Raw genomic sequence first — 27389 nt, forward strand, 5'->3', positions numbered from 1 at the left:
CCTGAAGGCAGGCAATTTAAACAGTTACTTTTGCAGTAAGCTATGTTATCTGCTCATTTCTCTTGTTGCTGTACATATATGGGGAAAGTGGCAGCTAATTTAAGGGTGATAACAGGTCAAAAGCAATTCTTCAAAGTCTAAAAGGACTTGGATGTGGAGAAAAAAAAAAGGTGTTGTAATTTCATTGAAAGATAGTTACCATGGTTTTCAATATCCTTTTGCATATTAGCCTAAACATTTTGACAAACCTGTTAAATCTAAATACTGAAAGAAGTTTCAAATAGAGAGATTAAATTACACCTCTTCAGAAATGGAAAGAGTATAACTCTGGACATCAAGTTAAACTGCAAATCCTGGTAGGTCTATCTGAACCAGATCAGTTATTCATACAGCAGCCCAACTTAGGGACCCAAAACAGAATGTGACAACATAACTGCTAGGTCCTGGTTAGCACTTGAAAGGAGAAAATAAAAGCTTAAGGTACAGATATTCAAGATAAATCAGATTAGATTAAAAAGGGAAAGGCTAGAGTGCAAAACTCCAAAATGGAATAACTGAAAGTACTTCCAAATACAGTTCTTCTATAGTGCAATGGCTGCGTGGTGTCATGTAAAAGAGGGGGAAAAAAAATCACACTTCAGAAACAGTGCTTAAAGTATTGGGGCTGTAATTATGTTGCAGTCAACACATTTTAAGAAGTCATGCTTTAGAAACAGTGCCCCTAATTCAATTGTATTGATGAAACACCCATTATAAAAAATGACCCATACTAGCATTTCAAAATATTAAGTAAAATTCATTACTGTCATGTCAATGAAGACTCTGGAGTTATTGTTGTCAAACTTCACAAGGACCACTCTGATTCCATCATCAGTCACAACCACTGACCGAGGGAACAAGAAGAAGACAACCAATCCAGATATCAGCAAGCACACGAATATTGATATGAAGACATACAATTTCCTGAAACACAAGAGACATTGTTTAAACTTCTGCATAAAATAAATGTTCTATTTTTAAAAACCATAGCTTTCAAAATTAGTTCTAACCCCAGAAAAAGGTTAGAATCTCAATGTTTCACAGCAATAATGCATTTGAAACCTGAGTTTGGAGCTAATAAAGATAATGGCAGATAGAATACAAAGTGTGAGAAAGAGAGGTTATGTACTTTGGTAGGAGTGTAGACTTTACGCTTCAGATTTCTGAAGTGTAAAGGGACTTAAATCAAGAGTTCAGGATACAAAAAAGTTAACATGCAGGCAGCTAGGAAGGCAACAAATGACTAACATTCATTGAGAGGGCTAAATACAACAGCAGGGATGTACTGCTGAAGTGTACTAGGTTCTGGTCATTTGGAATATTGAAGAGTTTTGGGCTCATCACGAGGAGCAGTTGAGGATTCTGGAGTTTGGTCTCTTCAGGGCATCTTTTGATCAGATGAGGTAAGTCATCTCCAGTACAATCACACCCTTCGATATTATGGTGACCAGAACCGCAGAGTAAATCAATTTGTGCCCGAATCGGTTTTATATAAAAACAGTTGCTGGAAAAGCTCAGCAGATCTGGCAGCAGTGGAGAGAAATCAGAGTTAATGTTTTGGGTCAAGTGAGCCCTCCTCAGAACGGACGGTAGCTAGGAAAGTGGTTAAAAAAACTACAGATGCTAGAATCCAAAGTCGATAGGTAGGTGGCTGGAAGAGCACAGCAAGCCAAGCAGCATGAGGTGGTAGAGAAGTGAACGTTTCGGGTATTAACACTTCTTTAGGGTTAAATATGGGCTTAGGGGGTGCAACAGAAAGAGGGATGGGAAGGGGAAGAGTAGCAGAACGGTGAGGTAGTGATAGGTGGACACAAGTGGGTATGACCTGAATGATTGATGGGAGGGAGGAATCTGGAAGGAAGAGTTAGAGAGTGGAATGGAACGTAGGAGGCAGAAAGCTGTTTGAAGTGAAAGAATTAGGCAGCCTACAGCCCAGAGGGCTTAATATTGGAATTCTAATTCCAAATAACTTTTCCACCCCTGCCTTCTTCTCAAACTTCCATCTACTGACCCTTCCTTCCAGCTACCAAACAAACATCTCTCCCAACCAGGGTGTACCCACTACTTGTGTTCACTTATTACCGCACCATTCTGCTACTCTTATCCCCCACCCCCTTAATGTAGTTCCCCTACCCCTGGTCTTGAAGGATTAATACCCAAAACATTGATTTCACCACCTGATGCTGCCAGCTTTGCTGCATTCTTCCAGCCTCCTGTTTGTCTACTGTAGTTAAGGAAATATTGGTTTACGTGCAGAAGACCAAAATGGGGAGAGGAGTAAAGAATAAACTACAGCTAGACAGATCCCAGGGGAAGAACAACAGTTGGACAAAGGATGGATAACAATCTGGCTATGAGGGCGAGTAGCTATTAATGGGGGCTGTTAGAAGCTAACAATGGGTTGCGTGTAACAGCAGACTGTGATAACAAGGCCTGGTGTGGGGGGTGTTGGGGCAAGGACATTGTAGATGGTGTCAAGTGCAGGTAAAGCATTGGGGGGTGGTGCTGGGAGTGAAGGAAGAGCAGACCAGGGGAACAGTCTCAGTGGAAAGTTGACAAGGGAGGGGAATATGTCTGGTGGTGGTAGAAATGGCAGCTAATGATCCTCTGCATGTGGACACTGGAAGGATGCTAGGTAAGGACAAAGGCAACCTATCACTGGTGGGACAAAGAGGGGGTGAGGGCCAAAGTGCAGGAGTTGGGTCAGACCTTGCTGACGGCCCTGTCAACAACGATGCTGGGGAATCTTCAGCTGAGGAAGTTGGAGGACATTTCAGAGGCTCCCTTGCCAAAGTTGGCATTGGTACAGACGCTATGGAGACAGGAATAGGAGATTGGAATAGTCTTTACAAGGAGCTGGGTGTGAGGATATATAGTCAAAAAGTAACGGTGGGAAATCAGTGGGTTTGCAGTGGAATATTTTAATACTTTCTTGCTCTTTTATTATGTAATCCAACTAATGAAGACAAGCATTCCATATGCCTTCTTTACCACCCTTTATGCTGACACCATCAGGGATCTACAGACTCGTACACAAGTCCCTTTGTTCCTCAGCACTCCCTCGGGACCTACCATTCATTGTGTATATCCTTCATTAGACCTCCCAAAATGCCAACTTGTCAGGATTAGATTCCATCTGCCATTGTTCTGCTCAAATTTACCAGCTGGTCAATATCACTGTAGCCTCAGACCATCCTCCTCACCAATTTGTCTCACCTGCAAACTTACTAATTTTACAAGGTTCCTTATGGTAGACAAATTAGCAAGGTTAGATCACAGGGAATACAGGGAGAACTAGCCATTTGGATACAGAACTGGTTTGAAGGTAGGAGACAGTGTGGTGGTGGAGGGTTGGTTTTCAGACTGAAGGCCTGTGACCAGTGGTGTACCACAAGGATCGGTACTGGGTCCATTGCTTTTTGTCATTGATATCAACGATTTGGATGTGAACATAGGAGGTATAGTAAATTTGCAGAGGACACCAAAATTGGACGTGTAGTGGACAGCAAAGAATGTTACCTCAGAGTACAACAGGATTTTGATCAGATAGGTCAATGCACTGAGTGGCGGCAAATGGCATTTAATTTAGGTAAATTGAGGTGTTGTATTTTGGAAAGACCGATCACAGCAGGACTTCTACACTTAATGGTAAGATCCCAGGGAGTGTGCCTGAACAAAGACCTTGGAGTGCAGAGTCATAGTTCCTTGAAGGTGGCATTCCAGATGGATAGGATAGTGAAGGCATTTTGTATGCTTGCCTTTGTTGGTCACTGCATGTGAGCACAGGAGTTGCGAGGTCATGTTGCAGCTGTACAGGACATTGGTGAGACCACTTTTGGAATATTGTGTACAATTCTGGTCTCCCTACAATAGAAAGGATGTTATAAAACTTGAAAGGGTTCAGAAAAAAATTTACAAAGATTTTGCCAGGGTTGGAGGGTTTGAGCTATAGGGAGAGGCCGAATAGGCTGGGACTATTTTCCCTGGAGTGTCAGAGGCTGAGGACTGACTTTATAGAAGTTTATAAAATTATGAGGGGTGTGGAAAGGGTGAACAGCCAAGGTCGTTTCCTGGGGTGGGGGAGTCCAGAACAAGAGAGATAGGTTTAAGGTAAGGGGAAAGATTTAAAAAACAGCCCTGAGGGCAACTCTTTCACATAGGGTGGCGAGTGCATGGAACAAGCTGCCAGAGGAAGTGGTGGAGGCTGGTACAAAAATAACACTTAAAAGGCATCTCGATGGGTACGTGAATAGGAAGGGTTGAGGGGATATGGGCCAAAGGCAGACAAATGAGACGAGGTTAATTTAGGACATCTGGTCAGCATGGACGAGTTGGACTGAAGAATCTGGTTCCATGCTGTACGTTTATGACATACTACTTTCACATCCACATTGTTAATATACATAATACCAAGGGTTCCAGCGCTGATTCCGCTGGTACACTACTGGTACCAGAGTTCAAATCACAAAAACAACCCACTCATCGCCTACTTGCAAGCTAATGTTGGACTCCGTGGCAACCTGTCCTAGACTCAGTCGGCTCTTACCTGTTGGACCAGTCTTCCATGTGGGACCTTGTCAAAACCTAACTGAAGTTCATGTAAACTATATCAACTGCACTCCCTTCAATATATTTAGTCTTCTTTTCAAAAATAAAATCAATTAGTCAGGGAGAATCACCCTCCAACTACACACCAATTATCCTGGTTCAATCCCTATCCAAGCACTAATTAATCTACAACCTTTCCAATAATACCTGGCATGTCAGTGGTTAGGGTAATTACAGACCAGTTAGTCTGTCTGCGCTGCCCTTCTTGAAGAAAGGAAGCACATTAGTTACCCTCTAGTCATCTGACACTTCACTTGTAGTGAAAGAAATACTAAATATCTCCTTCATAGCAGCCTGGGATACATCTCATCTGGCCCTGGGGATTGATGAACCTTCATACTTGTTAAGGAGGTTTCAACATGTTCCAGAATCTCACCAACCCAACTCAAATCCTGGTTATAGTGTCTTTTGCAAACACTGGAACAGACTTGACAACATGGATGATTTAATTCTGTTCCTATATCTTTTATAGGTAGTAAAAGAACAGGCAGAAGACTGTTCAAATGGTAGTTACATTTGCTTTAGATGCAATTTAAACTAGCATTAAGACTTTATTTTTAAAAAAGGTTATAATCCAAAAAGGTTTAACTTTGTTGCAATGATAGAATAAGACTCCTCTCAGGAGGACCAGGGCTGCTCCTCAGCAAACACCAAATAGTTATTTCCCCAAAAATTCTAGATTAGCAAGGTTAGATCTCATGGAATACAGGGAGAACTAATCATTTGGATACAGAACTGGCTCAAAAGGTAGAAAACAAAAAGAGTGGTGGTGGGAGGGTTATTTTTCAGACTGGAGGACTGTGACCAGTCGAGTGCCACAAGGATCGGTGCTGGGTCCACTACTTTTCGTCATTTACATAAATGATTTGGATGTGAGCATAAGAGGCACAGTTAATAAGTTTGCAGATGACACCAAAATTGGAGGTGTAGGGGACAGCGAAGAGGGTTACCTCAGCTTACAACAGGATCTGGACCAGATGGGCCAATGAGCTGAGAAGCGGCAGATGGAGTTTAATTTAAATAAATAAGAGGTGCTGCATTTTGGGAAAGCAAATCTTAGCAGGACTTGTACACTTAATGGTAAGGTCCTGGAGACTGTTGCTGAACAAAGACCTTGGAGTGCAGGTTCATAGCTCCTTGAAAGTGGAGTCGCAGGTAGATAGGATAGTGATGGAGATGTTTGGTATGCTTTACTGTATTGGTCAGAGTATGGAGTACAGGAGTTGGGAGGTCATGTTGTGACTGTACAGGACATTGGTTAGGCCACTCTTGGAATATTGTGGGCAATTCTGGTCTCCTTCCTATCGGAAAGATGTTGTGAAACTTGAAAGGGTTCAGAAAAGATTTACAAGGATGTTGCCAAGGTTAGAGGATCTGAGCTGAACAGGCTGGGACTGTTTTCCCTAGAGCGTCAGAGGCTGAGGGGTGACCTCATCGAGGTTTACAAAATTTTGAGGGGCATGGACAGAATAAATAGACAGTCTTTTCCCTGGGGTGGGGTGGGGGGGGGGGGGGGGTAAGTCCAGAACTAGAGGGCATAGGTTTAGGGAGAGGGGAAGATATGAGACACCCAAGGGGCAACCTTTTCATACAGAGGGTGGTACGTGTATGAAATGAGCTGCCAGAGGATGTGGTGGAGGCTGGTACAATTGCAACATTTAAGAGGCATTTGGGTGGGTATATGAATAGAAAGGGTTTGGAGGGATATGGACCAGGTGCTGGCAGGTGGGACTAGATTGGGTTGGGATATCTGGTCAGCATGGACAGGTTGGACCGAAGGGTCTGTTTCCATGCTGTACATCTGACTCTGACAGACACCACCACAACTCCCCCACCCAAGCCAAAGTTTCAGTCTCAACCTCTCTTGCACTCAGTCAGTACTTTTGTCTCCAAAAGCACCTGAGGATATCATTCTATCATGGGGCTGTTGAAAATAAAGTTTTACACTTTATCATTATTCATAGCAACCCCTGACATGGCATTAACGGTAGTCATGGGATGTATCAAATATTGCAGAGAAGAGTCATTCAATGCTCAAGTTCTCATTGAAATACCATTTCACACCCATTGCAAGCTTTAGTGTTGTTTCTAAGAGTGCAAAATGAGAATCAAAATACTAACCATTTCAGTTTAGTCACTTTAGGACTAAAAAGGGGAACCTTTTAAAAAGAAGGTCACAGAATGAGGGCATTGCTGGCCAGGCAGCACTTATTGCCCCTTAACTACCCAGAGGAGGGTTTAAGAGTCAACCATGTTGTGGTGGTCTGGAGACACATGTATCCCAGACCAGGTAAGGATAGCAGTTTCCTTCCTTAAAAGGGAATACACATTTGGAAAACCCATTTGATTCCCAAAAATAAAAAAAAATTCATGGTCAAATTCAAATGCCACCAACTGCCATGGCAGAATTTGAACCTGGTTCCTGGATTAGTCTAGTGATAATGCTACTAGACCATTGCCTCCCCTAAATTCAAGCATCACAACATTACGTGCAGCAGCATCCACAGTTTAATTTATAACATTGGAATTCATTTGTTCAAAGTTTTTCACTCATACATGAAATGGGCACCATTGGCTAGGCCAGCATTTATTGCCCATTCCCAATGGGCTGAAGGGCAGCTAGGGGTCAACCACATTGCTCTGGGTCTGAAGTCACAGGTCAGAGCAAGGATAACAGATGTCCTTTGCCCAAAAAAAAAAGACGACCAAATTGGTCTTTAACATGAAAAGAGTTGCTATTAGGTTTGTATTTTAAAAAAAAAAGACATTTAAACTCAGATTTCACCATCTGCCCTGGTGAGATTCAAAGTACACCCCCAGAACATTAAGCTAGAGCTCTGGATTAATAGTCCAGTGAAATATCAGCCATGCTACTGCCCACACAATTGTTAGACACAGTAAATATTTAGTGTTGAATCAAGATTGATCAATTCTAGACAGCTATAAAAGTTAATCAATCCTCTCAAGACTTACGTTCTTTGTGGCTGCAGCCTCTGGTCACTGTATGGGATCAGGGCCACCAATTCATTGACCAGCCCTGCAAAACACAAAAGGGGGTGAAGGAAATAACCTACAGTTCATTTGTTTTCAAAAAATTTAATACTCTAAATAAAAGGTTATCAACCAACCATAAAGAGATTTATTTTAGGGATGGGTAATCTATAGTTTAGTTTGCAGAGGATACTCGAGCAGACTGCAGAAACTTGATACGAATCTTCCAGAAGATAACTGGAATGATGCCTTGGGTTGAAGAAAACAAAGCATTACCGATTCAAGTATACTCAGTAAGCTTGGCATGATCAGGAAAGAGATCACATTTGGAGTGAGGCACAGTCAAAGTATTACTTTGGAGCAGCACAAGGATTTGATACATAAAATTGAGCCAAAAAAAGCACTTCTAACAGGATAAATTGAGCCAGGCAATATTGTAGCTGCATTGTGGGAGTCAGTGCACCCCACTGTGGTTGAGAGGAAGCACATTTGTAGCAACTGTTGAGCTGGAGTTCAAGCAGCCAATTCTGAACCAGAATCGGAGTTTCAAATACTATGACACATCCGGGGGGGGGGGGGGGGGGGGGGGGGGGAAGAAGAGGGGAGTTACCTGGACACTTTCAGATGGTCATACTCTTTAGAGATTAACCACCTCAAATTTGGTCAGTGGTAGCAAATAGCACTATGGTACAGGGAACTATAGACTCATGGCCAGGATCTCATCTGGATTGGAAGAAACAAAACCTTGGGTTATGTGGAATAAGGAAGTGACACAGGAGTTAGATAATTTAAGTCCTTAAGTGGAAGATGCTTTGAACATTACTACAAGAATATTGCGAGAGAATTAAGTACTTGTCACAAGAGTAGTTTGTCCAATACTAAAAAAAGGCTAAAAACAAAGGCAGATAAATCCTTTGGCCCTGATGGCTTGCATCCAAAAGGATCTAGAGATGGTGAATGCATTGGTTGCAGTTTCACTAAAATTTTTGTACTCTGGAGAAGTACTAGAGGATCAGAAAACTGCTAACATGACATCTCTATTCCAAACAGGAAGGGAGGGAGGCAAAAAGTGAGTAAGTATAGGCCAATTAAAAAAGGTTAAATGAATTAACAGCAGAACATTTGGAAAAGGAAAAAAAAACAAGGAAGCAATCAGCATAGCTTCACAAAAGGGAAACTGCGTCTGACTAATTTTAAGTGTTTGAGGAAGTCTCAACTAGAGTGGATATAGGGGAGGCAGTAGATGTGTTGCATTGGACTACAAGGCATTTGAGAAGTACCTCACAAAAGATTAAGTCATAGCTAAGAGCTCATGGTGTTGGAGGTAGTATATTGGCATGGAGAGAGAATTGGCTCGTGGGCAGGAAACAGTGAGTGGGGATAAAAAGGGGCTTTTTTCCAGGTTGACAACTCATTACCAGTAGGGTTTCACAGGGATCAGTGCTGGGACCACAGCTGTTCATAGCATATTAGTAACTTTGAGGAAGAAAGTGAATGTACAGCAGCCAAATTGCAGACAAAAAGTCGAAGGAGAGGCATGTTGCAAATGGGATACAGTTTACAAAGATATGATGATAGATTAAAATGAGCAAAATGGACAATGTTAAATTGTTCATTTTGAAATTATTTAAATGGATAAAAACTGCAGAAAGCCAGCACACAGATGCAGGAGGTAATCTAGAAGGTTAATGAAATGTTGGCCCTTATTTCAAGGGGTTGGAGTACAAATTTAGGAAAGTCTCACTGCAACTGTAGAAGGTGCTGGTGAGGCCACATCTTGAGTATGAACAATTCTCATCCCTTTGTTTCATTGGAGGCAGTTGAAAAGGTTCACTGGGATGATTCCTGCTATGGAGGAATTGTCTAACGGCAAAGGTTAAATAGGTTGGGACTCTACACACTGGAGTTTTGAAGGAGGAGGTGGTGGTGATCTCAAACATACCAACCTGAAAGAAACTGGACAGGGTAAATACAGAAAGGATAACATTTGACCTGATGGGAAAGTCTCAGAATTATGGGGAATCAGTTTAAGACTAAAGAGGAAGAGGAATTTCATGGAACAGGGAGAAAGAGCAAGGACTGCAGATACTGGAGATTAGAGCACAGTGTGGTGCTAGAAAAAGCATAGCAGGTCAGGCAGCATCCGAGGAGGATAACTGACATTTCGGGCAAAAACCCTTCATCAGGAATGAGGCTCAAATTTCATGGAATAGTTGAATCTTTAAGTTCTTGCCAATGGAGAGATATGGGGGTTGCAGAGTCCTTATATGTATTTAAGGAAGGTGGAGATTGATACTTTATCAGTAGGGGACAAAAGGGTAACAGCGAAAATGCAAAGTGGAAAAGGAATGTCAAACTAGGCATGATCCTAAAGGGGTTGAATGGCCTCTAGTTTCTATTTATGGTATTATGCAAAAGAATTTGCTGCACAAAACTCATTCGCTTTTTCATCCCACCCATAACAGCACAGTGGCTCAGTGGTTAGTAGCACTGTGAGGCAACATTAGGGACCTGGGTTCAATGCCAGCATTGACTGCACAGGTTTCTGCCAGGTACTTCAGTTTCCTCAGTCCAAAAAAGATGTGCTGGCGAGGCGGATTAACCAAGGTAAAAGCAGGGTTACTGGGGTAAGGTGGAGCCTGGGTCTGTGTGGGATACACTTTGAAGAGCTGGTGTGCATTCCAATAGCCTCCTCCTGCATGGTACAGATTGTGATGCAAAAATCAGAATAGATGCCATCCTACACCTCAACGCATGGGGGAAAACTTCAGGAAAAAAAAAGGTTTGTTAGCAGGTGAAATGATTAAGTATGCTTTCATTAATTCTCCACCCTGCAACAATTTCTCCATTATCGTATCTAGCATGGAACAAAAAGGTGAGAGCGATAGATAGAATGTGCCAGAAGACAGACCATCTTAGTGGTCAAATGTAGTGCAGAAAAAAAAAGACAGACCACACAGCAAGAACTCTCAATGACCCTCAGCAAGGCTTCTGCTTGAAATAACAAGCAGTCACTGTACAATCTGCTGGTTTTTAATTATCTTTCATCTTTAGATGGCCTTTCCTATGTCCAAGGCCATCAAATCCACGTAGATCAATCATCTGGTACTGATGAATTTTAAAAGTTAAAACTCCACAAATACATTTTTCCCAAATCTTGGATTGTCAAATTCCTTCGAGTCAGTCGTCGCAAACAACTAAATGGTACATTTAATGACTGATTAATTTGTTGATAACAGTTACGCAGAGTAGAGAAAACCAAAAATGCTGCTCAAAATAAGAGTGCAGCATCAACAAAAGTGTGATCAAGAAACTAGAAATTTGACAGTGGACACTGTCAGTGTACGAGTCTTAAATGGTAAGTGGGTGGGCAGTGGTTTCAGTTGAAGGACCTGGAGTACAAGGAATTTAAGATCATAAAAGTGTAACATATAAAAGGAGGAACTGGTAACTTCAGACCTTTACCTAGCTATCAACATGCAAGGCAGAAATACCCATGGCTAGTCAACAACTCCATTGTGTCATGGTACTGCAGTTATGCAAAAAAAGTTCACTCTGATTCCCAATCTTTTCAGTATTAAGGCACACTTTCAGCCAAATGGATTATTCAAACGTCATAGTTATCATGCCACAGCAGGATCAGTGATCTGCAAGGTTCTCCCTTGGCCTCCTCAATCTCCATTCACCCTGCACCCATCTTAGAAAGGTGCCATGCAACCCAGACAGACAGGAAATCCTATTCAGAGCAGCAAATTCCCCAGCAGCACCCTCCCTCCTGTTGTGCTCCCAATGACGCACAGCAGAAACAGGTGATCAGACTAGCTCAGCCTAAAAGGGCAAAGGCTGAAGGTAACAGACCGACTAGCCCTACATACCAAGTAACAGCTGCTCATGACACCGGTTAAACCACTATTAGCTGGACCTTTGCCTTTGTCTTGCAATTACTGCATACCCAAATGTTTTTCAGCCCCCTCCAACCAGTATGCCCTGGTTAGGGAGAAGAGGGATGTTAAATCTATTTTTCCTTAGGTGGATTAGATCAATATAGTTAACCCAATTGTACTTTATAATCACTCAGATTAAGTGTTTTAGCAAATATTTCAGATGAAAACAAACAGCTCATAAGACTCGAGCTGGGTTGCGATGGATCCAACTTAAAAAGTTGCTTTTTCCATTCCTTAGTTCTGCTTTGTAGTGAACCCACCATGGCTGCAATTTCACTTCAGGGGTTTAGGATGTTATACATGCACTGGAGAAGGATAAGATTCCAAACTCTGGCATAAGTTGGGGAGTATGTGTAATGAGCTGAAATGTAGCATCTCAAAAACAGCTGTTATGGAAAGTTGGCAAAAAAGAAACTTAAGTATTGGATAGGGATTCCCTTTAAATGTTGGAGTTACCGACTAATTAGATTTAATGCTGCATACTTCAAGTGCCAAAGCAATCAAGGCAGCAACACAAACTTGGGTTATCAAAACAAGTTGCACGATTAATATGGTCTTAAAATGCCTTCAAGGCCAAGTTAACTGGGACTAATGATTTAAAAAAAAAGAGACAAGTTTATGAAGGTGGTAGACATTTACTTCAAACCAGTCCTGAAAAATAAGATATCTTGCGCCCCCCCCACCTGACTGCCTTCCAGTGCAGAAGGAAGTTCTCAAAGTCTATTACTCAGCCACTTATCAGCCTACTGAAAAAGGCAATTTTAGGAGTGAGTGAGTAAAGTTGTTAAGCTATGTTTTTGTTTTAAATTATCAACTTTATTAGCAAAGTTGGAAAGCTTGAAGGCTCCTATAAAAAAAAAAAGAGGGAAGCATATAAAATGAATATCTCACCTACTCCACAGATTAAAAAACTAGATCAACAGGAGTAGCCACACAATGCAGCTCAGGAACAGAGATGAAAACCTCTTGCATAGTGCTTTCTATAGCAAGACATTTTAGTTGAGTGTAGGGAATACATTTGCTGATTTATATGCACCAACAACTCTTCCCTTAACAGCAGTATGATTACAGCCAGATAAGCCTAGTGATTTGTTGGAGGAACATTGCCAGGACAAAAAGAGTGCTGTGGGATCTTTAATATTCTACCAAGTAGGCAAATAGGCCAATTTGTCTTCCTGTACAGCAGTATAAAATAAACCTGAATGAGATGTATATAAAATATACTCAGGCCCTGTTGGACCTTGGGATTTAGACCTGCTGACTCCAGTGGTTAGGATGTTACCAATTGAGCCACACCTGACAATGGGATATTAAACTTCTGGTTTGCTTATTAGAATTTGGAGTTTTTAATTATTTGGTTGACCCATCAGACCTGTACTGGGTCTTTGGTCAATCCAAAACTACATTGCACAGCCCAGCTTTCTCCATCTTGTGGACCACTTGAACGTTTAATCACTTATCGTTTAAAAGTTTTGCTTCAAGCACTCAGTGACAACATTCATTATGGCTCCATTATGGGTAAGTTGCCAATTACCCTCAATGCTTGTATCTAGGTTTGTTAAACATTACTTGCTCTGGACAAATCTGCGCTAGCCCTCTGATCAGCTCAGATATTGAACACCCCATTCAAGATATCACTACTCAAAAGAAAAAGACAACAAAGCAAGAATACATAGGTCAGTCAGCCTACTATTGGGAGAATGCTGGAATCCACAAAAGTACAAAACATTGAAAATAAAATACAGGGTCAATACAGTCAGATCTATCCTTCACACAAAAAAAAGGATACAAAAAAAACCAAGGTGAAAGAGGAGAACCAGCAGATGGAAAATTTGTACAGATTAAGGTATTCAACAAGGGGTGACCCAAAAGCAGTAGCTACACAAAAGGTTGAGGCAATGGCGAGGGGAGACAACAGTTAGGCCAGGCTGGCAAACAGACCCTTGTGGCAACCCATTGTAAATAACTGGTTAATGCTGGGATACCATGAGTCTCCATGGGGTGGGGGAAAAACAGAGGGAGAGACATCTATTCCCATTTACCAGCATTTCACCCTCCTGACCCCCCCACCCCAAAACTGTATATCACATGTGCTACATGGGTCTGTGTGCAATGTAGTTTCCATTTATGAGCCCCAGCGAGCCTCCTCCTTCATAGGTCATAGGGCAGCACCCAACTTGTGTATATGAACCTGCACCATCTTCTGGAATCTTAGCATCCTTTTCCAATGATCAAGATACAATAATCAGGAAAAAGTCACAATGATTAGTTGCACTAAGTCATATCAGGAGGCAACAGAGACAGGAAGCATCAGTTGTAGCTGGTTTTGGAGATACAGACAGTACAGACTAAAAGCAACGATTGAAGTTTGCTTAAGGGCCAAGAAAGGGAATGCAGTATTCAGAATGAGGGGCGGGGAAGGAAGAAGGAAGGAAATAAGGAAGTGAGCAGAAAGTACATCACATGCTCAAGATGCTGAGGGGTCAAGGAGGAGAAAAACAGCAATCTAGAAGCCATAGCAAATAGATAGTCTTACTTGGGGAGGTTAAGAGAAACCAAGAACAAGCATTTGACATTTGGAGAAATTAGGAAGAGAGGAGAGGATAGGGAGACAGAAGGTAGTCAGTCACATATTTCCCCAGCTGCACTGTATGAGACCTATGGTGTTGACTACTAAACATTGGATCTAACTTGACGTCAGAAACAGTGATTAAAAATGACTAAGCTGGTACATTAAAGAAAAGCACCAAGTCTTGGCTGTTTTCCTGCAAATACAATGACAGTAAATGCCAGATTAGTCATATTACAACCAGATGAGGGGAAGTTCCAGGTGGGATACCCCAAAACAACAGCTCCCAGGTGAAGTGGCTCCCTCAGTTGATCAGGAGATTAGTATCCCTTTTCTGCCAAATCAAGTGAACATAGAACAGTACAACACAGGAATGGGTCCTTCAACCCATGATGTTGTACTGAACCCCATCATATCTGCCTCCATCACTACCCCTAGCAATATGTTCCAATCTGCCACCACACCCCCTCCCCCATTAAAATGTATGGCCTCTAGTATTAGGCATTTCAACTCAAGTTGGGCAAGATTCTGATCATCCACACTATGCATCTCAGTTTTATACACTTAAAGTCTCCCCTCAGCTTCTACTCTCCAAAGAAAACAACCAGAGTTTTTCCAGCCTCTCCTTAGAGCTCATACCCTCTAATTCAGGCAGCATCCTGGTAAGCCTCTTCTGCACCCTCTCCAAAGCCTCCACATCCTTCCTGTAATGTGGCAACCAGAACTGAACACTATACTTAAGTTAGCCTAACCAAAGTTTTATAAAGCTGCAACATGACATCTCGACTCTTGTATTCAGTCTCTGACCAAAAAAGACAAGCATGTCATATGCCTCCTTTACCACCCTCTCTACCAGTGGCCATTTGCAGTGAGCTATGGACTTGAACCCCAAGATCCCCCTGTCCAGTGCTGTTCGGGGTCCTGCCATTAACCATGCACTTTTCCTGAACATTCCTCCCAAAGTGCAGCACCTCACACTTACCCAGATTAAATGCCACCTGCCATTTCTCCACCCATATCCGCAACTGATCTCTATCTTGCTGTGTCCTTTGACAATTGTCTATACTATCCACAACTCCAATCTTTGTAGTCTGAAAATTTATTATTAACCCACCCATCTACAATTTCAAAGTCGTTGCTATATCTCAAAAGAGAGCTCCCAGTATGCAGCCCTGGGAAATACAAAGTCATGGACCTCAAGCCACAAAAGCACTTCCACCACTACCCTTTGCCTTTTATGGGCAAGCTAATTCCGAATCGAAGTCACCACAGATCCCATGCATCTGAATCTTCTGGATTAGCCTCCCATGAGGGACTTTGTTGACGGCCTTACTAAAATCCACGTAGAGAACATCCACTGCTCTACCCTCAAGTCACCTTAAAAAAGTTAGAAAGACATGACCTGCCCTGCACAAAGTAATGCTGACTGTCCCTCATTAGGCAGTGCTTTTAAAAGCACAAATACTATCCAAGAATTCTCTCCAAAAGCACTGACAAGACTCACTGCTCTACATAATTTCCTGGATTATCCCTATTTCCCTTCTTGAAAAGAACATTAGCAACTCTCTAGTCCTCTGGGACCTCTTCAGTAGTTAACAAGGATTTTGATCAAGACCCCAGCAATCTCCTCTTGCTGCTCTCAATAACCTGGGTAGATACCATCAGGCAGTGGGGGCTTCTCAATCTTAAATGCTCTTTCAGAGTAGAAAAGCCACTTCCTCAAAATGCCCTAACATATTAGGGTGGGGCATGCTAATCTCACTACCCTTCTCCTGAGTGAAGGGAGGCAAAGTGTCATTTAGAATCTCAACCACATCCCCTGCCTCCAGGCATAAATTCCCTCTTTTATCCTTGATTAGTCCTACCTTCTCCCTAGTTATCCTCTTGTTTTGAAGACACATGAAATACCCTGGAATTCTCCTTTATCCTCCTTGCTTTAATTTCCTGTGAAAATTTCTTTCTACTTCAGATTAGATTACTTACAGTGTGGAAACAGGCCCGCCGAAGCGCAACCCACCCATACCCCTACATCTACCCCTTACCTAACACTACAGGCAATTTTAGTATGGCCAATTCACCTGACCTGCACATCTTTGGAGTGTGGGAGAAAACCGGAGCACCCGGAGGAAACCCACGTAGACACGGGGAGAATGTGCAAACTCCACACAGTCGCCTGAGGCGGGAATTGAACCCGGGTCTCTGGTGCTGAGAGGCAGCAGTGCTAACCACTGTGCCACCTCATGGGCCCTAGTTAATTTTAGTTCCTAAACTTTACATGTGCTTTCATTTACTTAAAAAAATCTACAACCTCCCTCAGTATCTAAGGGTGCCATACCTTGCTATCCTTGTCCTTCCTCCTCCCCTCCTAACTCTGATCAGTAGGCATTTAAAACTTACCATAGGCTCTCATTAAATGTAGACTTGCCCAATAACAGCTCCTTCCAATCAACTCTCCTACCTGATACAAACAAATTTGCCTCTCCCAATTTAGTACCATCTTGCCAAGTCCTAAATTACCCTTACTCAATTACTTAGCTTTTAAGATAGCTTTGACTGCTTCTAAACTGTTTTCCTGCTGTAAAAGGTCAGTTACCTGAATAGGGTCATTTGCCAATACAAGGCCCATTTATGGCCCCTCCAAGTAGAGGAGGGGCTATGTTTAAAGTGTTAAAAGCTTAGTTAAAAGGTTAATTACTTACTGAAAAAAAGCATAGACGCCCAAGCAGTCTCAACAGTTTAAAAGTAGATACGATAAATGGCTGCTTGCAGAAATGCTGTTGCTGGAAACAGACCCTACACAAAGCTATGTTAGTCATCTCTGTTCAATCCTATGGCTTGACATACCATTTTATGTTTCTGGCGAAGTGGTTTGGAAAATTTCTAAAAATCAAGAGATGCCACACAAGGACGAGTTGCATTTTTAAGAAACTTATTTTGTGCATTTATACTCTTGTATTCTGAATTTCACAGTAGCAGTACAATTACTGTAATATGCAAATAAGAATTTACCACAGGAAGTGATGCACGATCAGATCACAAGAGTTCTCTTGCCAAGGCTGTATGAGCACATTTCAGTTAGATGTTAACATTATTAATTTTTATTTAAAAACCTGACCTCAAAAAACAAAACGAGCAATAAGCCAAGTCAGCCAGAGAACATGTATAGGGTATAAGCAGGTATGGAGAGTCAAGTTCTGAGTTTTGTGAAAAAGGTTCAGCAGAGCAGGACTCCAATCAGATAAGAACTTCGTTAACAATGGGGTGCTGAAGGCAAGGGTAATGGATCAACAAGGTGGAAAAAGCAGTCATTATGTAGAGCCATTTAAACAATATTGGAAGCATTCAGTACGCAAGGTCAGCTAACAAGGGGAAGTATCCATTGTATGAATCCAGTTAACAAAGATTAAGTACATTCATTGTCTCACAGTAAAGGGATAGCTATTGATACATATTGATTGGGTGACTGTTACAATCAAAAGTATACTGCCTTAGCTGGATGCTCCTCCCTGTAAAGTGACTATATAGTTCATTGAGAAATTGCTCTTCCAGAGAAGATGAGAACTCATGTCTGTGTGAGAAAGTCTAGAACCTTAAAACTTGTCCTTAAAAACAGTCTAAAAATGTAACACTGAATTATAGAACACATTTGCTGCAGAGTAGAAAATAAGCTGACAGGCAGGGAGGAGTCAGGCCACACCAAAGAAAAAGGAAACCCAGGTTATGCAGAAGATAAAACATCTGGCGAGAGCAAGAACGAGCATTTTAGCGTTGAGACAGCCAAATCCAGTAGAAAATTAGCTCTTTATTCTTACTTGCTATGGATTGAATTTAATTGCATTTTGGGGATTTGATTTGGAGTAGCCATCGCTGATGATATGCAAACTCTGTAAAAGGTAATATTGATGAAACTTTAACTTAATTGCTGTTCTTACTGCCCCATTGTGAATTCTAACTAGTCAGATCATATGTCTTAAGAATCTGACAACCCTGAAAAGAAAGCATGTTTAATTTGAGACTGATGAATCATTTAAAATACAACCCCCTATGGTAATGTTTCAGCCTCCGGTACAGAATCACTGTTCTTAAGATAAAAAGGGAGCCTGCTCCTAGCTTAAAAATTCTTCTAAACCTAACACTGAAGAGATTCTGACAATCTGTCAGAAAGCTATTTTATGGTCAAAGTCTGCTCTCCTCGCTAAGAAGTCATTTTGTAAAACAATGATATCTGAATACGCAAGCTCTGAAAGGTTACCTTATGACCTCCCAGTTAGTTCAGACTAATACTTCATGATAGGAACTTCTCACCAACAGACACCAGACTTGGCTGAGTTTGCTTCTCCCACCTGATGGATAGCTAAGGGCCTGTAGGAGTGATCAGTTAAGCGCACAAAGACCTGTCAAATAACTTCTCTTCCTTACAACTTATTGCCTTCCCAATGTTGTTTGTTTAATGAAGAACATGCAGTGTTTTTGTAAACTCTGTATAAAGGAAGCCCGTTTGTGACAGAAGGGGCATGTAGCCTGCAAGGGTCTTGAAGAGCTGGTACCCTACTCTCCTAGATTTTTTTGGAACCTAGTTAGCCTAGGAGCAGCACAGTGGCACAGTGATTAGCACTGTTGCCTCACAGCACCAGCGTCCCAGGTTTGATTCTAGCCTCGGACAACCATCTGTGTGGAGTTTGCACATTCTCCCCGTGGCTGCGTGGGTTTCCTCCGGGTGCTCCGGTTTCCTCCCACAGTCCAAAGATGTGCAGGTCAGGTGAATTGGCCATGCTAAGTTGCCCAGAGTGTTAGATGCATTAGTCAGAGTGGAAATGGGGCTGGGCGGGTTACTCTTCGGAGGGTCGGTGTGGACTGGTTGGGCCAAAAGGGCCTGTTTCCACACTGTAGGGAATCTAATAGGTAAAAACAATGACTGCAGATGCTGGAAACCAGATTCTGGATTAGTGGTGCTGGAAGAGCACAGCAGTTCGGGCAGCATCCGAGAAGCAGTAAAATCGACGTTTCGGGCAAAAGCCCTTCATCAGGAAGGGCTTCCTGATGAAGGGCTTTTGTTCGAAACGTCAATTTTACTGCTCCTCGGATGCTGCCTGAACTGCTGTGCTCTTCCAGCACCACTAATCCAGAATCTAATCTAACAGCCTGGTTTATTAGGTATCAGTGTTATTTGTAAGAGGTGATGCTATTGGTAAATAAAAGGGATGACTAAAATTAAACTAAAAACTGTAAGAGACTTTTATTCCCGACTACTAAAAAGAGTACGATCTCTGGGACAAACCAACAGAGGCTTACAGGTTTGAGTCCACAAGGGATTCCCTGGGCCGTCTCAAATCTGTACTTTAACATGTGCACATGGGCGATCATTCTCTCCCTCCAGGGCCCAGAAGAAAAATGAAGGAGGTAAAGCTATACTGTGTCTGAGTATTTTGCTTTGAATGAGGGGAGGGACGATAAGCCCTTCAAAATCTACTGACGTTATTATGACTGATCTGCCCCAGTCCTCAACTCTTGCAACAGCTCCTCATAGCCCTCAATTCCTCATTTCTATCTACTCTAAATGCTGTGAGGCCTAACCTTCACAGGGTAGAAGATTTCAGATAATTCACTACCTTCTGGGAGAAACTTCTTTACATCTTTAAGTGAGGGGGCCCCGCTATTCTGTAACTATGTTCACTAGTTACAGATATCCACCTCCCCCCATTTTGAAAACACTAAATACCAGAATCACTTGCTCCAGTTATATTTTAACTTGGACAGCTAACCAGTAGATTGGGTATCTGGGCAAACTTGTTTCCAGCACTATGAGTAAACAACCATAAGAAATAAGAACAGGAGTAAGCCATCGAGTCTGCCCTGCCAGTCGATAGGATCATGGCTAATCAGACATTCCCTTTTCTACCTTTGCCCCCCAACTGATCACATCTGTATCTTGAAGTTACTGCAACACTAATAGAATGGATCTTCAACCCTTTCACTGCACAAATGATAAAGGTTCCAAGCAACCCAATTCCATTGCACTTCCTTGCAAGTCTTTTGGTCAAAGACATGGATAAATACCTAAATTTTGCCTACAAGCTGCTGAACGAAATACACAACCACTTTGATGAGCACATCACATTCATCTTCCTAGATGGTGTAACCTGCATCCTGTTCACACCACTTGCAACTATTTTAGTAGTTTTTATATTAACTTCCAGGCTACACACCCTCACTGATGGCTGGTGAGGGAGAAGGGAAAAGGATCAACAAGGAACAAATGGTAAGCCACATTACATTGCAGGTCTGCTTACATGTGGCCAGGTATTTTTAAAAACTCATTTACCAACAGTACAGCAGCTGGGGTTGCGATACAGCGCTCATTACTTACATCAGACCATACACAGTGAAGGAGAAGCAGGCCATTCAGCTGAGTTGAATCTTCTCTACCACACAGCTGACCTGTGAATCCTCAATTGCATTTGTGTGTCTCCAACCCACTCCCCTCACTAATTATCAAGCATATACTGGGATAACAGTGGAGGCCCGTGAGAAGAACTCCTAAAGTGTGTTCAGAGAAATTTTCTACAGTGGGAGTTTCCAGTCCATAAAGAAAGGCAATACTGTTGGATTGGTTCGAGAATGGGAACTGTGACTGTTGCCTCAAAAAAAAGACTTGGATGCAGTAGAATAGGACAAGAAGCAATCCACAATAACAAGGAGTGAAGAAAAAGCTTCAAAATGGGCAAGGATGGATCTGTCCTGAATACAATCAGAGGATGACAGGCAGGACTAGAATGGAACCTTTAGCAAGAATTCATGGCACAGTCAATGCATATTCAAAAAAAAACAAAAAGGGGATGGAAGGACAAACAAAGCTCCCTTAATAATGGAAATGCTGGAGGTGAAGATGAAGCAGAAAAACAATTTGACAGATGTCAGCTGGACAATACAGCTAAGAATCAGGCTGAATTTAGACACTTCAAGAGGGGAAAAAAATGTTGTAAAAGCAAGAGAAGCAAACAGAATTTAGGAGATGTGTATTGCAGCTAATAAGGGAAATAAACCAAATTATTCTTTAGGTAAGTACTCCAAAAGGCAAGGAGGATAGTGCAAAACTTCAAGAGGACAAGTGAGCATTTGTCAGGGAAATACCGCGAAACAGTATAAAATGAAGCATGTCATTCTAAACAGGATGCAGAAGCAGGAAAACCTGGTGTAGGTGTGATTGAAAGAGAATAAAGCAGGATAGTTTGACAGCAGGATTAAAGCATCAGCATCCTGAGTTTTATCAACAGGGACATGGAATGCAAGAGCAAGGAAGCGATGAAATACTTGTACATTCTGCTATAATGTGCATTTCATTAACAAAATTCACTATCATTTGAATTGGGGACACTTTTGAAAGCACAAAGTTTTAAAGTATGCATCAGTTATAATACAATTACAGCCCAATTAGTTTAATAAGTGCTGCTTTTATATGATTTTCTACTAACATGGGATTGCACAAGAACAGAACTACATGTTATAGCAGAATTGACTGTACAGAGTGTGGATTTGACCCCAACCCAAGTGGTGTTTAGATTTTAGGCTCCACACAAAGAATAAAAAAGGCATTAGAACAGGTGCAGAAAAGACTCAAGAGAATGGTTTAGGGTGAGGAACTTCAGTTACAGATTGAAGAGGCTGGACTGTTCTCCTTGAAGGACAGGCTGAAAGGGAATTTGGTGTTCAAAATCACGGGTGGCCTGAAGAGTTGAGAGAAAAATTGTTCCCACTGACAGGATCAAATACCAGAGGGCATAAATTCAAAGTGATCGGCTTTTTAAAAAGGCTGACATCATGAGGAGAAACTACATGAGTTAGGGTCTGAAATACACAGTGCAAGGTGGAGGCAGGCTCAAAAAAGGTTAAGGGAATTGGATTATCTGAAAAAAAGAACACAGGGTTACAGAGAGAAGGGGCACTAGGTGAATGATTCTCCTGACAACCAGCAGGGACAGTGGAATAAAGGACCTCCTTCTGTGCTGCAAGAGTTCTGGTTCTCAAAACTTCTCTGCATGGGGTTTCCATTTGTCAGTTTTACATGGCAAGGTGGTGGTACTAATCACTGACCTGGAGTCCCAAGACCCAGGCTAGTGCTCAGGAAACATGACCACTGGCAAAACAGAAATTCAATTCAGTGAATATTTAAAAATCCACTTGGTTCACTAACATTCTTTAGTGAGGAAAAGCAGTCATCTTTACTTGGGTCTTGCCTACATACAATTCCAGACCAATAGTAGTGTATGACTAACTGCTCTGAAATGACAGAATTGCCCTTCAATTGAAGGGCAACTAGGCATAGGCAAAAATAAGAAATCCAAAATGACAATCAGCCCCCCTCTATATCCTCCTGCCCTTGTTACTGCTCTCCATCTTATTGGATAACTAGACCACACAGCTCTCAATTCATGAGAACAATTACTGAAGTGAGGAGGCTCAGCACTAAGCCCTGGGAACACTCATTTGATCCCATCACCTACTCACCCAGTAACCCCACTGCAAAGAGTCTCATCATGCAACCAGTTGCAAAGCACATCACAAGCCACGCTCCAATTCCATGCACTCTTCAGTTACTTGAGGATGCTACTCATCCAACAAGAGTGAAATTATTGACTCAGATGTCTTGCAATGCAGTTTGTGCCACTCTGCATAGGCTCATTTGCCATATCACCTGAGGGCTCCAAGAAAGTTTCACCTTCTCAACTTTGCCCCTCACCTGAAGGGTGATGACCCTCAGGTTAAAACTCATCAGGCAGTTCTAATGAGAGCACTGCCCTATGGTCCTAAAAAGGACCATGGCAATTTACCTTGCCTTTCACCCAACACCTAGATCTACCCACAACTATCGAACTGAAGATTGAGTTTTAGCAATTATGACAGAATGTAGTCAGTGAACAGAAAAGTTCCTCACCCCACTCCTTAGAAAAGTCTAGATCCTTAACCATTTGGCCTATCGAGTCCACTCTGCCATTTAATCATGGCTGATGGGCATTGCACAGCTCAGGTTAGTGATTTTTTTTGCTAGTTGTTAAAAGAACAAATTGACTTGGGTGGGGTATTTTCCTGTTAGGTTAAAGAAGGTAAGAATTTGTCCTGAATAGCAGTCAGTCAACTGGTCATCTTGGTGCTTTAGTTGGGTAATTACACATTTAACAACGTGTAGAACAGTGGGGCTCAATTGTCAACACACCTCAGAGTTGGGACAATTTCCACATTCATCTGGAAATGGCATTGCTGCAATTGCTCCGTGGACTAAATGGATTGATTATTAGAAACACAAGAGGAGTGCTGAAAGATGTGACTGCAGGAGATGCAACAGAATTGGCATGAGTACTCTGGTGATTGACAGGGAACATGGCCATTGACAGTTTATGCTGGCAATAAGTGACCAGCCCTAACTGCCTGGTGCTCCAATCCAAGCCCTGCTTAAGCCCAAATTGGCTGAGGAAGTGGGGGGCAGATGGGGAAAGAGAGAATTGAAGGGATTTTTTAAATGCATTAACCTGAAGCCACGACAATTCTCTTTCCTGTTCTAGAATTACCTTTCTGTTGAAGTGGACAGTTGGTAGCACCTGCTGTTCAATCAGGACAACATTGAACCTGACCAGACCAAAGTACTTGCACTAAATGGAATGTCTGGGTCAGTGTCAATTCACTGGTCATAATGTTCCAAGAAACAATGCATTTCAGTATGGTATCAGCAAATATGACTACTGACAAATGAACTCTAGACATTTACCTAGAAAAAGTGGTTTCCAGAGACAGAAAAAAAAATCAAAACATGCAAGGGGGCATTCAAAGCTCAACTTACTTGCCTTCTGTACTTTCCACAGACCTTAAAGTGATTGACACTTGAGAACCCCAACTCATGAACTCCCTGAAGCATTGATCAGATTAATAAAGTTAACTTGGAGCAATTAAACCTGTGCTTTATTCCATCAAATAAAGCCAATTTCAACATCTCCGCATTTTTAATCACCCAACCCATTTTGGCAAGACCTACCTTTTGCTCACTTAAACCCCTGCTCCCATTTAATTTTCACCTAACTTTCTCAGGCCACCTTTCAAACAAGTGGAAATATTTTACATTGTGTTTGAAAGAGGAATTACAGCTCCCCTTACAAAGAGGATATTAGACCAAAAAACACTTTTGACTGCGAACTACAACTTCCAGTTGAAGTTGGACCTCTAGTTTAGTTCTGTACCAGTGTCTCTAATTCTAGTGGATTCCTTCTCATTGAAGGATTGATTTGGTATTATACAGGGAGTAAAATCAAGTCACAAACTGCATATGTATTCTACAACATGTTGGTTGAAGCAGTGGGGGAAAAAAAAAGTCTAGCTGCAGATGAGCTGGGGCCCATGGGGCTTTGCATAAGTTGCAAGTTGGCCAGCAAAGAGTGGTTGATTGTTGTAACTAGCCACCATTTCATAGTCTAAAGGCCTCCTGCCTCTTTTGTTCAGCGACCTGGGAGCCACTTGGAGTATGAGAATGTTTGAGGGAGACTCCAAACTTATTTCCCCCTCAGTTGTCAGAAGCTGGTGAGCTGGTTGACCAGCTAGGGTGATCGATACACAAAGCTAAATTTAAGCATGCTTATTTGATAAAATGGCAAATAAAGGACATGCAATCTCAAACCAAAGTCAGGCACTGGGCCTGAGAAAAGAATTGCACCTTGTATAGATTGGGAAAGTTGCCAAGTCTGTGACCCTTAGTGATTTAAAGGAACAGAAGTCAGGACAGACCAGATTGAAAGATTTGATGAAACTAGGGCAAAAAGGAAATAACCATGCAGTTGAGTAAATCAGTAGCTGCAAAAGTGTTTTCCACAAATAGGCTTGAAGGCTAGACCTGTAGATTGTAAAATTGATCAAATTAGGACCATTATTTATTTCGGATACAGGGAGAGGTAGGGTTTGGGAACAAAGCAATACGTAGAGATTGATAGAATATATTAGATTAGATTAGATTAGATTAGATTACTTACAGTATGGAAACAGGCCCTTCGGCCCAACAAGTCCACACCGCCCCGCCGAAGCGTAACCCACCCATACCCCTACCCCTACCCCTACATCTACCCCTTACCTAACACTATGGGCAATTTAGCATGGCCAATTCACCTGACCTGCACATCTTTTTGGACTGTGGGAGGAAACCGGAGCACCCGGAGGAAACCCACGCAGACACGGGGAGAACGTGCAAACTCCACACAGTCAGTCGCCTGAGGCAGGAATTGAACCCGGGTCTCAGGCGCTGTGAGGCAGCAGTGCTAACCACTGTGCCACCGTGCCGCCAAAATGGCCTTACTAGTGACTAGCATAATGGGTTGAGCAAGACCATGAGACAGCAGGTCAAGGTGTGAGCATATTTGGGAACTTGGCAATCCCAGTTACCTTATCCAGTAGAGATGGGCAATAAGCACAGACCTAGTCAGCACCATTACATCCTGAATGACGACATGGAGAGAGATACTTGGACAGCAAATACAAGGTGCACTGGATATTGGAATTACTAAGATTTGTCACACAGTACAGAAATCTTAACAGCAGTTTTACATGACAGGGTGATAAAGATTGCGAATGAAACAGTGAGACAAGAGGAAGAAAATGCCAGGGGAAATATTAATGCAGCTATCCACAATTAGTGTACTGGCAAATACTTTGTCCACAAGTGACAAATCTGGGAGGAGTTAATGAGATAGAGATGAGTTGCTTTCTCTGGGAGACACCAGCAGACAGTGAGGAAAGTTGAATTGGACAGTAAGGAGATTAACAATATTAGTGCAGTGAGGCATGGGTGGGCTGGGGTAATCCCTAAAAGTACAAGTGTATAAACAGATTGCTAGGGAAATAACCCCAGGTCCATAACACTTAAAATGCATGCAGATGGACTCAGGGAAGTCTCAAGTCAAAAGACTTGGCTGCACAAGTGTGATAAAAATCAAATAGGGAGATAAAGTAACGTCAAAAACCCAAGCTAAAGTACATTTAGGTGCAGTCATATAACTGCGAGACAAAGTCCAACAGCAATAATTAAACGATTACATGCTTCATATCCACCTAAAGGGATAGAAAGTCCCGTTTAGCATCGCATCGAGAAAGTAGTACGTCCACAGGCACAACACAGTACTAGGCTGTCAACAGATTATTTTGGGGGCATATTGAACTCTCGACGTCCCGACAGCAACTGAGACACAGCCAACCCACTTTAAAGATGAACAAAAACATATGCAGCATTGCCACATGTAGTTAACGCGCCTTCCAGGAACAACAACGGATATGCTCTGGTACGGAACGTGTTGCGTTTCAAAGCTGCCCCGGGGTGGGGCAGATCCTCCAGGCCCTGAAAAGCAGCTCTGTGGAGCTCAGGAGACGCGAACGCTACTTCAGTGCCTGTTAAAGCGCGAGCCGTTTGTTACCTTTCGGAATGCGGCCGGTGCCTTGGCAGGTCGGACAGGTGACACTGTCCTTGCCAGTAAACTCTACATAAGGGAACCGCGCAATGTCCTCCTGTCTGTCATCGCCCAGTAAATCCTCACTGCTCTCAGCATCCAAAGACCGTTCTCTCCTCAGGCGGCCCCGACCAGCTCGAGCTGAAACCTGCGAACCCATCATTGCGCGCGCCACCAGCTCCCGCAACCTCACCCAGTGTGTTATGTCGCGCATGCGCACGTCTAGTCTCTCCCCTCGACGTGCTCGCGCTTGTCTCTTTGAGGCGATCGGCGTTGGAGTCGTGGAGCGAGCGGAATTCCTCGTGCGGTTGATTCCCAAGTCAAATTGCTGATGGGCAGTCATTCTCTGGAAAAGCCCATTCAAACCAAGCCTCAGCAAGCGCATTTGAACTCAGTGCTGAGTTCAAACAGACTGTTGTAAAGGTAAAAACGGGCCTTAGCCCACCATTGGAGAGTCACAAATTGATTAAGTAGATACAAACCCTGTTGAAGGGTCTGTACCACTGTCATGATTTTAAGGTTTTTAAATGCTCCTTAAATGCTGCTGTCACTGAAACAAAGAAAACTGCTGAGTTGCTTTGATTGACAAGCACAAGTTTGACAAAAAAGTAGTAGCTCATTGTGTATTTTCAGTAGCTCTTTGATGACATTTTCCCCAAGGATTATCATAGTCGTTTTGAATGCTTAGCTGAGTTTCAAAAGCGAAAAATATCTCTGAAGGTTTTGAGTTCATAGTTTAAATAGACTATTAAAAGATTAGCTATC

The 27389-nt window shown here is 42.4% G+C and overlaps 1 protein-coding gene across 1 annotated transcript in view; it reads right to left on the reverse strand.

The window, feature by feature from the left end:
- The window catches only part of LOC140471173 (transmembrane protein 106C-like), a 60859-nt gene extending 33835 nt beyond the window's left edge, over positions 1-27024 (reverse strand). The window contains exons 1-3 of the mRNA XM_072567059.1: positions 26592-27024; positions 7621-7684; positions 804-963 (exon numbers count right to left, since the gene is read on the reverse strand). Of these exons, the coding sequence (XP_072423160.1) occupies positions 804-963; positions 7621-7684; positions 26592-27009 (642 nt within the window). The 5' untranslated portion in view covers positions 27010-27024. The remainder of the gene's footprint in view (positions 1-803; positions 964-7620; positions 7685-26591) is intronic.
- Positions 27025-27389: the final 365 nt, after the last annotated feature.

Source organism: Chiloscyllium punctatum, chromosome X (assembly GCF_047496795.1).
Source record: "Chiloscyllium punctatum isolate Juve2018m chromosome X, sChiPun1.3, whole genome shotgun sequence".
NCBI classification, from domain to species: domain Eukaryota; kingdom Metazoa; phylum Chordata; class Chondrichthyes; order Orectolobiformes; family Hemiscylliidae; genus Chiloscyllium; species Chiloscyllium punctatum.